At 40.5% G+C, this 14,657-nt stretch overlaps 1 protein-coding gene across 4 annotated transcripts in view; it reads left to right on the forward strand.

Annotated features, from left to right (window-relative positions):
• The window catches only part of TEX264 (testis expressed 264, ER-phagy receptor), a 158,939-nt gene that overhangs the window by 106,225 nt on the left and 38,057 nt on the right, over window positions 1-14,657 (forward strand). For all 4 annotated transcript variants that reach the window (XM_077924774.1, XM_077924777.1, XM_077924776.1 and 1 more), the window contains one exon: window positions 13,466-13,649. In XM_077924774.1, the coding sequence (XP_077780900.1) occupies window positions 13,466-13,649 (184 nt within the window). The remainder of the gene's footprint in view (window positions 1-13,465; window positions 13,650-14,657) is intronic.

The raw sequence follows: 14,657 nt of genomic DNA on the forward strand, positions 1-14,657 counted from the left end.
AGTGGAATTGTGATTTGATATACTGATGATCTCAGCTTTAAAAAATAATAATAATAATTTCCATGCATCAAGATTATACACTACTGACTTCATAAACAAAGTGATGTATGTGTACAGTGTTGAGGTTTCTGTGCGTTTCACAGTTCCCCATGGCATTTAGACTCAAAACACTCCAAATTCTAGCAAAAAGCGTATATTGAAGTTAGAATAAAAGAATGTTCTCAAAACTGAACATGGGATTGGGATAAAATTCAGATATTTTTGCCCAGTTTTAATGCTGATTTGCTTAATTTCTTTGTATTATACAAATAATTGCTATTGTACAAGTCCAGTCATCCCTATTTACTCCAGTTGCATTGCCCAGTCTTCAAGCCTGATGCTAGCTAGTCTATATCCATTAAACATACTTAAACTATTTTCTGTGTGTTGCTGGAGGAACACAAAGAGCAGCATCCCTGCTGACAGGTTATACCAGCTCATTGACCAAGTGTCTTGCCTAATAAACTCTGCCTCCTCTTTCCAGCCACTCCATTTATTGATTACCTGCAAAATCGACAGAGGTTGTCTCTAATTTGTTTCTAAATCAGCCACTTCTCTTACTGCACTATTGATCTACTGCATTATAGAATTGTCACTAAATTATGGCAAGTTTCCTCCATTTTCTATCTAGATGTGCTCTGTCGATGTATTTTAGTAATTGCATTTTAGTCTCTTTCTTTCTCGCAATCAGCACTGACTTACATGCCAGTGAATTAACTTCTCAGCCACCTCTGCCACTTGGTTACGTACCAACCAACCAACCAACCAACTGCCTGCTCTCCTTGATCGGTCATAAATTTCAGCCAAGCACAGGGCTCCCATTATTGCCCCATTCTTTCTCTTTCTTCCAATTTTCCTCTCTCACTTTGAAATTCATTTTTTTCAAAAACTTCTTTTTCTTTAGCTGCCTGTGCTTCCTTCCAGTCCAAAAATCTATATGCCTGTGATATCTACATTCTCTTGCCTTTTTTATTTATTATTAATAATGAAAACAAAAGCAGGACCAAATGTAACAATCACAAACATTCACCATTCCCTAGCACACAATGGTGGAATCTACACACACATAAAAATCATTCTGAAAATGCATTTTTTAAAGCGTTTTTAAACATACATTGAATTTTCCATAAGGCCCACCATCACCATCTAGTGTCACATAGCATGTTGTTGTTTAGTCGTTTAGTTGTGTCCGACTCTTCGTGACCCCATGGACCAGAGCACGCCAGGCACTTCTGTCTTCCACTGCCTCCTGCAGTTTGGTCAAACTCATGCTGGTAGCTTCGAGAACACTGTCCAACCATCTTGTCCTCTGGTCACATAGCATATTGCACTTAAAACACACTTAAAACGTTTTATTTGCAGCTGTATAGCTGAGTCCAATGTTACACACTTTTCATTCTCTAGAATAGCAGTAGCATAAATTCCAGTCCCAATCGAGTATCTGTAGTCACCAATACAGATTTATATGTATTTTCCTCAGCTGATTCTGTAGTCCTATCAATTTCCATCAAAGTTCCATTAAGAGTGGAGGTAAAAATCTGCCAATCTCTTTCCCAGAACCTCAAAAAGAAAGGGGATAGATCAAAGCTCGCCCAATGCCAGTGTCTTTTGTTGTGTTGTCTTTTTTGTTAAGCCCCATTCCCTTACTCATTCCTGCTGCTCTCTTATCTGATGGAGCGTCTCCACCCCCATCATTCTACCCGGACACTGAGGTCCAGCACCGAGGGCCTTCTGGCAGTTCCCTCACTGCAAGAAGCCAAGTTACAGGGAACCAGGCAGAGGGCCTTCTCAGTAGTGGCGCCCACCCTGTGGAACGCCCTACCATCAGATGTCAAAGAGAACAACAACTACCAGGCTTTCAGAAGACATCTGAAGGCAGCCCTGTTTCGGGAAGCTTTTAATGTTTGATGTATTATAGTATTTTAATATTGCTTTGGAAGCCGCCCAGAGTGGCTGGGGAAGCCCAGCCAGATGCGCGGGGTATAAATAATAAATAAATTTATTATTATTATTATTATTATTATTATTATTATTATTATTATTATATTTATTATTAGGCCAGTGCTGTTTTTTATCAGCTAGCTCCACATTCATTTCTCACCCAAAGTTCACCTGCTAGAACTATCCTTATTCTGGTTGCTGTTTTCAGAATATATCATCATAAGAAACAAACAAACAAAAACAACAACCCTTAATATTGGTGTCCACAACCTGTTCAACATATTGAGCCCCACATCATTTGAATTTGAATAAAAATGGGATGCCACCTTTTCAATAATACCTCTACAGCTGCTGTCTCAATAGCCTCTCCCTTTCATCTTCTTTTTATTAAATCCCACACATAGAAATCAGAGGACAGCACTGGGACTCTTCCCTTCCGTGCAATCTTTTTGTTTATGCAACACACAGTTTTTACTTTTTTATACTTCTACCTTATTGCCTTCAACGCTTTTGCTTTCACATTGACACCTCACTTACATTTTCTCTCCGGAACCTCCATAATTCATCCTACATGTTCTGATTAGGAACACAGAAAGCTGCCCTTATCCTGAGTCAGACCACTGGTCCATATAGCTTAGTATCACTGACTGGCGGTGGCTTTCTCTAGGTTCTGAGAAAGGATTCTTTCTAAACCTATGTGGAGATGCAGAAGGTTGAACTTGAGATTTAACTGCAGGCCAAACATGCATCCTATCATATGGTCATACTCTGAGGATTCCAACATACCTCTTTAAGCTTTCTGATTTTCCACCTTTCCCCTATTCAGTCTTTCAATTGCCATTTACAGGAATGATCACTTCCTTAATTGAGTATCCTTTTTTTCATCTCTAAGGTGCAGATATATCTTGGTCACTGTGACTTGGATGATATGTTTGGATCACTGTAAATCCAATAACTTGTGCAAGATCTATTGCATTCTGATTTATTATTAACATACTAATTGACGTTGTGAATCCATCAGTGGTAAACAGCCAAGCTGGATTAAGCAGCAGGAAGAGTAGTGGAACATTTGAAAGCTTTACTGCATAGCTAAACCAGTGAATCAATCACAAAAGCCAATCTCCTTTTCCTTTCTAGCTCCTAAACCTAAGCATGCTCTTTAAACTTATCAAGCCTTATTATTATTATTAAGCCATATTCTGAGGCAATAAGCTTCCTGATAATGATTTCAGACCACTCTAACATATAAGGAGCTCATCTGAAGCATTGAGCCTATGAGAGAACTTCCTAGATGAAGGAAAATGACTAGGTCATTATACCACATTCTATAATTCAAAATTTGGCTAGTTACAATGATAATGTCTCTAATTTTAAAAAACCATGCCTATTATATGAAATATTAAACCTTGATGTACTTGCACCCCCCCAAAAAAAACCCATGACAACTTAACAAGAGATGTTGCAAAATGAAGCATACAAACAAGAGAAACAGCAAATGCAGTTGGAAACAAGGCTTAGCAATACTTCAGTTGATGCTATCATTGGCTATCATTGCAAAGTCCAACCTGCCTTCAAAGATGTAAGTGGATAACATGTAAATGACCTCCTTTTTTCACACAATATTATGGTCTGAAAAGAGAATATGCCTAGGAGCTGGGACAATACCATTTTGATTCTCTTCCACATCTCCTCCTGGTGTGCTCAGATGTTTGAAGGATCTTATTTGGGTTACATAAGTTCCTTCCTGCTTTAAATTAAGCACAATCCACTATTTTCTTCAAAGTACAGCTTTGTAACTAAGGTAGGGTGTTCTATACAGACACCTACTTTCTTCATCTTGATGTTTGTAGGATTGCCAGGTGGTAATCCTGTGTTTCTAAAAGAAGTGGGAGAAGCATAGATTGCTCAACCAGGCCACCTCCTCACTTTCCTTCCTTACTTTGACATTTTAAACTTTTTCTGTCCTATAGCATAAGCAGTATATTTAATGGGATTGGTAGAGCAGTGAGGTGGGAGGTATATTGGTTGCAATCTGTTGTTCCCCATAGTCAAATTTGACTGAACTTAACCATCCAGGGGTCCTTTGCCTTTACTCTTTTACCTATTGTTCCTTTGGACATTTTAAGAATAGGTTATTGAGCGCCTTTTGTATACATCAAAACTTAGGCTGCATTCATATGCATCCTTACCTGGAAGTAAGATTCACTGAACACTGTAAACATGAATAGGGTTGCACTGTAAATCATGTGTAAATGTGCTGGTTAGTTGAAATGCTTGGGGGTGGAGATGGGGAGAAAAAATAACAATAGGTTTGAATTTTGAAAACAATATTTGGATATCAGCTGAAATACTGATCCTTTTGTTTGTAGATATTAGTGAAGCCAGGCTCTCTTTCTAAAGTCTCTCATATCCACTGTGGTACAAAATAAATGAGGGTTTTTGTGTGTTGGGTGTGTGGATTCTTGATGCCTGAGTGCTAGTTGAATGTACCCAGTGTAGATTGTAAGTCTTTGAAAATCATGCCTCTGGAATTTATTGCCAAAAATATCTATGTTTCAGTTTTCTGATATGCTGCTAGCTGTTGAGTTTGAGACCCAAGGGACAGAGCAGCAGGGACATTTCTTGTTTAGTTTGTCATTTAAAAAATCAACAGTTATGAGATGTGTCGGCTCTGCCTAAAAAAAATATAACTCAGACTTTCTATTTAATACACTTTTGGTCTGTGTTTGATATTGTTTCACCTGTTTTGGAATGGATCCTTTCTTTCCCTTCCCTATAACCTCTTGGAGGCATCTATCTCTTTGTCAGTAGTCTGCATTTTTTTTCTTTTATTTTTTTCACAGCTCTTCCTTCAACAAAGTCACAACATATGTTGACCCTTAAAGGGATGTGATGCTCCCCTTATTTTAATAAATATAATAGGTCAGAATTAGCAATAATAGTAATAGTAATAATAAATCAAGTCCCAGTGTAAATCTGCTATAAGATTGCAATTATTAATTTTTTTATTGTTAACATGTGCTAGCTACTTTGTAACTACATTCTCAAAAAGGAAAAAACCTAACATGATTATAACTAGCTGCCCTATATACTGTCAGACCTTTGGTCCATACAATTTACTGATTAGCAGCTGCTCTCCCAAGGGCTCTGATAGTAAGCTTTTCTAGCTCTGATGTGTTACCTTTTAACTAGAGATACTCAACCTCACAGACTGTACATAGAACTAACTGCATAAGCACATGCTTTACCACTGAGCCACAGGCAGGTTTCATGTGATCTATTAGATGTTGTGTGCCAAGGCCCCATGACCCACAGTTCCCTAGTGGATAATAAACACATCAACATGAATATTTAGGTTTATGGGTTCAAATAGGCCAGAACTTTATTGGTTACAGATGTGAGTGGTTTGGTTTAGGCATTGAGTGAAGCCAGGCTATATCTCGACTCCTGCCCATCGGCAGGAAGTCCATCTAAGTATAAATCACCAATAGGGGGAGCCCTATGACTTACATCAAATAGGGGGACCCCAAGGCGTCCCTGTTGGGGTCGTGGCATGGCCCTAGCCCACACCTGGGCATCCGACAGAATCCACGCCTCCAGATCCCTTTAACAGGGTACCCTTAAGGAGGAGGGGCAGGCGGAGTCTACAACCACCCCTCCATCCAAACAAAGGCTTACCCACTGCCTAACCTCACAAAGTTGTGACGATTGCTACAAGGTAGGTGAAAACCAAAAGGTTGGTGCCAATTTGCCAAGTGGAAAAAATCCCCACCCGACCCCAACAATATGGCAGCTGACATTCGTCCATAGCAAGGTCATGTTATAGCAAAGCATAAAAAGAGAGGGCAGGGGGGTTGGGAGATCTGGTGAAGGGCCCAAGAGGAGGGATCCCTGGCCGTGCCGTGGTTTAAGTTTCCTGCAGCCATGGCCCCTGCCAGTGCTGATTGGTCAGCGGGGCCACCCATGGGCAGGGCCCCACTCAGCACCAGCGACACAGCCCGGAAGGCAATGGGGTGGGCGTCAATCCCCACTGCCAGATCACTGCAGGGGCTCGGATCCTGGCTGCAACACCACCCACCCAAAAAAGCTGAGCGGGTTTTTTATGTGGTAGTTGATTCTGGATGACCCAAGATGAAGTGATATGTTAAAAATGTAGAGTTGAACTATGTTCTTTTGCCGGGGCAAACAGGTCCAGGAACCCCCAGATACCATTTTTCTGCTGCAAAGTCAGCATGGTGCCTTTGATTTGCGGAAGATATGTAACAGTCAACAACTTCAGATACATGATTGCTACCAAGTGTGTAGGTCAATCTGTAAGGAAAGAAATCTTTTCAAGTATAGCTATAGAATCTGTGCTATTTAAAATACAGAAGTATTGATTTCAAATGGCTTTTTATCACAGAGGGAGGGAGGTTTGAAAAAACAGCTAATCTTGGCTTTCATTCAGACCAGCCCTCTGATTACAGTTCAGTTCATTTCTATCTGACACTGTCCCGGTACTAATTTTCACTGGCTTATTTCTTTCTCCTGGAATTGTAGTCTGTCTCTCCACCATTAAAGCTGAATGTGTTCCACACCCCAATACTTTTTATGTGGCATGTTGGGAAAACAACAACAATGGAAATTCCCCTAATAAAGATTTGGGGATTGCCTCTGGGTACAGTTTTTCCTGGAGAGGAGAAGTGGCAGGCTCTGAAAATGGAGGTAGACAGAAGAGCTACAGGTGAAACTCGAAAAATTAGAATATCATGGAAAAGTTCATTTATTTCAGTAATTCAACTTAAAAGGTGAAACTAATATACGAGATAGACTCATGACATGCAAAGCGGAATATGTCAAGCCTTTATTTGTTATAATTGTGATGATTAGCTTTTGGCTAATGCAGGATACATGACCCTAATCCTGCCAACAACAGTGATCCTTGCATTTCAACCATATCCTTTAATTCTTTAGAAAAGAGCCCAAGAAACTGATTCCAGAGAGATGTTGATAGGAATAGGCTCAATTCTCAGGGGCTCCCATTAAACTCAGTGGGACAAAGTAACCAACCTACAGTTAGCAAGACTTTGAACAACAAAACCTGTTCCCATAGCCCAAGAAATTGGAGTCACTAAAGAGAATTTTCACCCCTTCCTAATTATTGTCCCTGTGTACACACTGTTAAAAGAACACCAGGAACAGCTTCATTTCCACCCCCCTTGTGTTTCACATCTCTCAGGTTTCTTTTTTCAAAAGTGATCTGGGTCCTAGAACACTTAACTTTCGCAACAGATTTGTGATTCTTCCATATTTGAGAGTCTAACCAACCATTATCTGAAACATGTTTCAGTGTTGCTTATTCTTGAGTCTCTCACTGTTTTTAGCCAAAGGGGACTATGGAAGTAACCTAGTATAGTCTCATATATTACAATACAGTAGGGTCTTGTTAGGTACCAGAAAAATGCTACATAAATAATGAAAATAATAAATATCAATCACATATGTGCCAATAGTCTTGTGTCCCTTAACTGGCTGGATGATTTACAGTTTGTTAAAAACCAAATGTTTTTTACTTGAATGCATTAAGCATTTCACTCTCTGTAAATGCTATGTTGTTTAGGAGCCTTCATTGAGTATGTTACTAAAAATAAAGGTATTGAGGAGGTTTGGCTTTGCAGTTGAAGGCAATTGTGAGGTCTGAGTAGTAATTGTGTACCATGGGATAATTGTGCTTGTAGAAAAAGAGGAACAAGCACATTCTGAATTAGGGAATGGCACATAGCTTTTCTTAATATAATGCTCTCGTCTTCTCCCAGAGAGGTCTCTATATTAACAAAAGATGCCTAGCAGATTATCAGAATGACACTTCCCAAGGATCTCAGTTTCCTTTAGGTGGGCAGGATTCACCTAACCTCACCCCCATCCCTATCAGCAGAAGCCCTGTTCAAGGATTTCTGCTTATGCAATGGGGCTTCCTTCACGACCTGCACTGAAATTAACTCAGAGGAGGTTGGGAGACCCCTCAGAATGTCACATGGATGAAGGGGGGGGGGTCATTTAATCTGGCAAGTGGCAATGCTTGAACTGACAGCACAATTGGAAGAGCCTGATGTTGAATTCTACTGAGTATACTTGAACAGTCCTCTTCTCGTATCTTCCCCTGTTAAATCACTTGTTCCTATTTTGTTCTTAAGTTACTTTGGAGTATTTTTTTTAAAAGGTTAATTTGCACCAGAGTGCAAATTGAGCTTCCCATCTATCAACATAAGTCAGGAGTGAGAAACCTGTAGTCCACCAGATGTTGCTGGACTACAACTCCCATCACCCCGATCATTGGTCATCCCAGTAGGAACGGATGGGATCTGTAGTCCAGCAACATATGAATCTGTAGTCCAGCAACCGTAAGTGAATACAACAAATAACATGTTAAAGCATGGGGATGGGTGTGCAATGGTCATTGGTGTGAGAATAGAGATTTTACAAGTATACCTACATGTTGCTATTTTTGTCTGCAAAATGCTGGAAATCACTAACCACTGGAAGCAGTTGATGTCTGACGTGATTGGCTATATATTGTGCTTTTTTTCATAGGCAGGATTTTGCTTAAGCTACCAGGAAGTTGGGGTGGTGGAGGAATTAATCAGATCTTGGTTTTAATAATTAGATTGAGGCAAACTTCCCTGCAGAGCTAATAAATCAGCTCCTCTTTGCTTCTATTTCCTCTTGTGAATCTGAAAATGCTGGAGAAAAAGGTACTCTTTTAGATGACTCTAAGGAAGTGTTTTCTCACACTGCACTATATTAACATTGAAGCAACATAATGGAATTGCATTGTAATGATTTTTCACCTGGGTTGCCTCAAGGTTGGTGACTCCCTAGTACTACCTAGTCATTGCTCTTCTGCGGTAAGCTACATATGGAATTGCAATTGACTTTCCACACTTCAGGGGGTATAAGTACTTTTTGTGTGTATATACATCATTGCATACTAGTTTTATTTATTTTATTTATGGGTGTGACATAGCCATGAAGCTGGAAGGAAATTATTCTGAGCGCGTCATTACATTTTTTAAAAAGCCATTCTTTAATTCATGTTAAAAACATTTGGTGAAAGTAATAGTGCAGTTGGGTCTAAACTTAAGAAGTGTTTAGAACAAACAAACAAATAACATGCTGATAAAATGCCACTGACCATAGCCTGCTCTTAATCCCATAACTATGGTTAATCAATGGGAAGCTTTATTTCTGCATGAGCTCAAGGTACGACTTCAGTTGTTGGAATATTAAATTATTTTGTTGCTGAGAAAATGGAGGCGATTTTTGTCACCTGGCAAATTTATTTCCCTTGCAGAAGCAATTGTAGGATTGGGTTGTGCAAGTGTCATGGACAGTGACTGACATCTGCATTGACAAGCAATAAAACTTTGTCAGAGCTAGTCACTTCCATATCTTAGCCTTAAGACTTCCCATTCGGTTCTTATTGGTTATGATATGGAAGAAAAAGAGAGCACTTAAACTTAGCAACAGTCTGTGTAAGTTTCAATTCCCAGAGAAGGTTTTGACTAGCTTGCAGCAATTTTTTTGTCACCCCCCCCCATTATTTTTTCAGTGCTGCTCTTCACATGTACACACACCATTCAATTTTAAAATAATGTCTGTTTTTGTTAGGAGAATAGCTGGGCAACTAGCAAATTGTATTATGGCATAAGCTTTCATGGAACTGAGTCCACATCAACAGATGATAGAGGAAAAATTTCTCATTATGCAGTAGACTGGGACTTCTAAACTCTCTTTACTGTCATCCCTGCTGAAAAACTGTCAGACAGAACTGACAGCCTTGGGTGAATATGAGCTGGTCACCTAAAAAGAAAAAGTTGACCTCACTCCTAATTTGTGGGTTAACATTCCCTGTGGTGTCCCCCTCCTCTTTATTTACCATTCATTTGACCTTCTAAACGTGTCCTCCTTTTCCATCCACTCTTCCGCTAATACAGTACAGAGCTGGGTGATGTCATATCCAACCTTCTTGGGGAGTTTGCTTCACAGGCCTTCTGGCTACAGAGCAGCCAGCATGTTACAGAGTATGCTGGCAACACTCTGATCAACAAAGGCTATTTGGGGACATGAGCAGAAGTCTGTACGCACAATGTAGATGACATTTATTTTAGAGGATAGCAACTGATCCTCCTTCCCACCCATTTGTAGCATTTTAGCAAAGAATCTCACTCCCCACTCGGCAGGCACACACTCCATGCAAACCATAATATATGTCAAGCAACACAGCTGCTGGGAGGGCAGAATGTGGGCATTCATTAAAATGGCCAGCTGTTCTTTCAGTGCAAAGTCCATTCCTTGCACAGCTCATCAGGGCCTTGCTTCTTTGATCCATCTAACGCCCACTTTTGCCATCCGCCCCCTCTCCTGCTCAGCTGGCACTTGTAGACTTCCCAAACGGGTGCAGCACATCAAGCAGTGTGGAATGTTTAAAAGCCAGGGATTCACCTAGAATCAAAGGACTGTATCTAAAGACAAGGGCAAAGGAAAAGGCAGAAGTCATCAGGCTCTGACAAACACCATTTTGGAACTTTCCTTGATGGAGCTACTTTTCCTGGATTGAATTAATTACTCAGTGAAGCTTGGGGCTTCTTCAGAAGAGTCTTACATACATGCAGAGGGGAAGGTTTTTGGCTGTGTCAGCTCCCTGCTAGGAGCAGCAGCTGGCCTCCTCTAAAACCCCGTTGCTTGGGTCAAGATTGCAAAATGCTTTCGAAATGGGCAGCAGACTAACAACTGTTTTCCAGGGAGCAACCAAAGAGAAATGTGAGTCCCTGGGCCAAATTGATCACTAGGACAAACACATTTTAAACCTGAAACTTGGAACAAAATATTAGGGTTTCTGTCTCCCATAGAATTAGAAAACTAGTTTTGAAAACACAGAGGTAAAGCACTTTAGGTCTCTGCTAGTTTGTTTTCATGTTTGTTTACATTTTTGGTGCTGTTATTGTGTTTCAAAGATTCAGGGTCACTTACCGCTTGAAAACAAAATCCCAAGTCAAAAGTAACATGCAGTATTTTCTGGGTGCCTTACTATTTTATATAGAATAGATAAATAAGACAAAATTGAGAGAATATATAAAAAAACTGTACCATGTTGAGTGTCTGAGGAGCTTATAAATAATAAATATTATTATTAAACTTCCCCCAGATATCATCCAATATTAATCTTCCATCCCCACTCCCCATCATTTCTTCAAATACACCCTGTCCTCTTGACTCAGTACCAGTGTGGAAGCGATAACTATTTCTTAACTTACTTCTGCCTCCAGGTTGTTTAGGGTAGAATCAGGCTGAAGTGAGTGGAATGAGAGGGAAAGACCCCCTTGCAAGATCAAAGACACTTTCCTTTTTCTGTGATGGCTCAAATTTTGCCCTCACTTTATTGCTGCATTTGGCATATGTAGTTGTGAGCAATAATTGTAGTTGTGGTGCAGTGATGCCATCAATGAGAGGGCAAGGCCAGGAAGACCAGGTGTGTGAGGAAATGTACTGCCTGGCCTAAAAGGGCAGTAGTGGGTGAGGAGACTGATTGGAGCAGTCTGTACTGAAGGTGCTCCTGTACTGAAATAAATGAATGGCACAAAATCTAGAACCAGTGCTCCCAGGCCCACTGATGGTACCTTCAGGAGCTGATATTGCCCCAGTGCTCTGTAGACAAGAGGATTCTGGCAGGCTTCCCACTCCATGAGGGAGTGGTCTGCTATTGTCCTGCAAGAGAGTCCTTCCCTTGCTGGGGATGCAATGTGAAAGGAACTTATAAGGCTCTCAGCCGCAAGGGCCGGAAGTGCATTCCACTGCAGTAGCTGCACAGAGCCAGCTAGTTGAGGGGAAAGAGATCTCACTGGGGGGGATGGGGGACAACTTTACCTGCCTGTCCATTGGACTACTTCCCAATAACATGCAGAGAGAGAAGTTTCTACTTTGTTCTTTCTTTTAGATGACAAAAACACCATGAGCAGTAAATGAGTAAATATTAATAGGTTAATTACCTGTGAAAACAGATGACCTGGCTTCATCTATGTATTGCTTGCCAGGCAAATTCATAAACTTGATAGGTGCCTTATACTGAGTAAATAATGGTTCGATACTAATTGGCCTCACCACCCCAGGATTTCGGGGTGTGGTCTTTTTTCTCCTATCTTTTAACTAGATCAGCCAGGACATAACTTCTGGCCATGTTGTGTAGAAATTATGTGCTCTACCATTTTGCTTTTACACCAGCTGAGCTTGGTGTATTTTATAAATGAATCAGGAGAAGATAATGTGGAAACATGATTAATAGCATGATAATTTAGGAAGGATTGAAAATTTGAACTTTTTAAAGCTATTTTACTCACTGATTATGTGTTGTATATTCTTTCTGAAATGAATCCCAGAGTATTTTATGTTGATGCTTAAGGCAGAGGTTTTAGAATTATGAACAATGGAATATGGATTTGCTTCAGAGGTATAGTTCATTGATCTGCTAAGCCACCTTTTGCAGTTTATTATCTGTTTTATCTTGGAGCATGAGGGCTCTTGCCCCCATTCACTAGATGATCAAACATTTTAAAATTTGGTCTCCCGGTGTCGGAAAATGACAGAAGAATTGGGAATTGGACAAATATGTCTCGGTATGCATGCCAATCTCCTTGGAGTGCTGAGATATCACATTTTGGGATTTGCTGATCTGGAAAGTTGTGACTTATTTATATGGTATGATAGAACAGGAATGACAGGCCTCTACACAGAATAAAAAAAATAGGCACAGAGAAACAAAAGAAGAAGAGGGGAAATGGAGACATGAATAGGCAAGGGAGGAATAATAAAATTTCCATTTTACAGTACCTTGCAATAAAGTATAGGCCTATAGGGACTAGAGCAAGGGTGGGAAATCTTTTTCGGTCTGGGGGACACATTTGCCAATGGGCACGCTTCTGGGAGCTGCATGCCAGTGGTGGGTGGGGCCAGAGGCAAAGGTGAGTGGAGCAATGGTTGTGATTCTCACCATGTACATGTGACTCTCACCATGTACAGTTGGCTCCATTCCGGCCAAGCAAAAGCCAGAGGTTTCTCTGTGCACACACACAAGTCTCCTCCAGGCAAGGATGTGCCAGGTAAAAGCACTTGTGGAGCTTGCAGAACAGAGTTTCTAGTGAAGAGTGTGGTTCATGGAGAGGGAGTGTGGGGCCCATGGAGATCCTAAGGTCCTGATAGAGAAGCCTAGAGGGCTATATCGGAACCAGGGCCTTAGATCCCCACCTCACCCCTAGACTATGGGGATAAAGAAGCAGCAATTCCAGAGGGGACCAAAATAGGGAAGTGGTTGGTGGAGGAGACAGTGAATATAGATTAGGGCCACCTGGGCACATGCAGGTCCTTCCTGGGGCCTCTGGAAAATCTGTCTGTGGATGTATGCATTTGTTGTAACACAATAGGTTTGCAATGCTGTGTGTCTTATCTCTTTTAGGAGCGGAAACTGTGTGCCCATCCCAGACTGGAAATCTACAAAGGCAACAAAATCCATTTTGTATGCCCCCTTGCCCGTCAAGGGGACTTCTACGTGCCTGAAATGAAAGAGTTGGAGAAGAAAAGCAGAGCAGCAGCAGCTGCTGCAGTAGCAGAAGCTGAAGATGCTCAAATAGATATCACAGGTATGCTACTATGAAATACTAGAGGAAATCTGCTGAGTTCAATGCTAGTAATGTGCCTCTTGTATTGGAAAACAGTCCGTTTTTTAAAGATGCAAAGATACGCTTTATACCATTGGTCCATCTAACCCAGCACTTCTATTTGGACTGGAAGCAACTTGGGGAGTCTTTTAAACCAGGGATTCCAAGAAGGAATGAACTTGAGACTTTCTATAATTCTTTTATTATTAGCTGCCCTGAGGATATTTTATACTGAAGACTGACATGCATAAATACGTATGCTCTGCCACTACTCTATGGCCTTTCCCATTTATATGAAGCTACAGTGCATTACTATAACAAGCAAGGCTATTTAATGACTATAACCAGAATGGTGGTTTAGATTTGAGTAAATTTCGCGTTCATACTATTCCTAAATCAATAATTGTCAGAAATGATATACACTAGTTCACAACTTCATTTCACACTGCTCTTGCCTTCTTAGATACTTTATCTAAGACAGAGATTCTTCATTGTTGTCTCAGTATAGATCCTTTAGCCAACAAGATAACTGCTGTTTGTTTCTAACGGAGGCTCAAAGAGCTGGTTATTTTGTAGTTTAATGCAGTTTGAACATATGGAGCGTTGATATGTGAGGACCTGTATCATGTTTGTGGCTTACCATCTTCTCTTTTAACTGTTGCCAAATTTATGAGTGAATGCTGTGTTTTGACAGCAGAAGGCTATTCCAAGACTAAAAGGCTATTCTTGGCTTTATTGGTATTCTTTTATTCATCATCATTTTCATGGGAAATGTATTTTTTGCAATTGAGCAAAAAAGAAAGAAAGAAAACCAATCACCCCTGTGAACAAATGGGGAAAATGGACCTTGTGAACACAGGTGGAAATAAAGAAGCAATGCACAAAGTGTTGGGTGGCACTAGAGCCACATGTTTAATTTACACTTAAATTTGGCTAAAAATGGTGACAGTTTAGGAAGCTATCTGATCTATACAGCATTACCTGTATGAG

This window comes from Podarcis muralis, chromosome 2, assembly GCF_964188315.1.
Source record: "Podarcis muralis chromosome 2, rPodMur119.hap1.1, whole genome shotgun sequence".
In the NCBI taxonomy this organism is placed as follows: Eukaryota; Metazoa; Chordata; class Lepidosauria; order Squamata; family Lacertidae; genus Podarcis; species Podarcis muralis.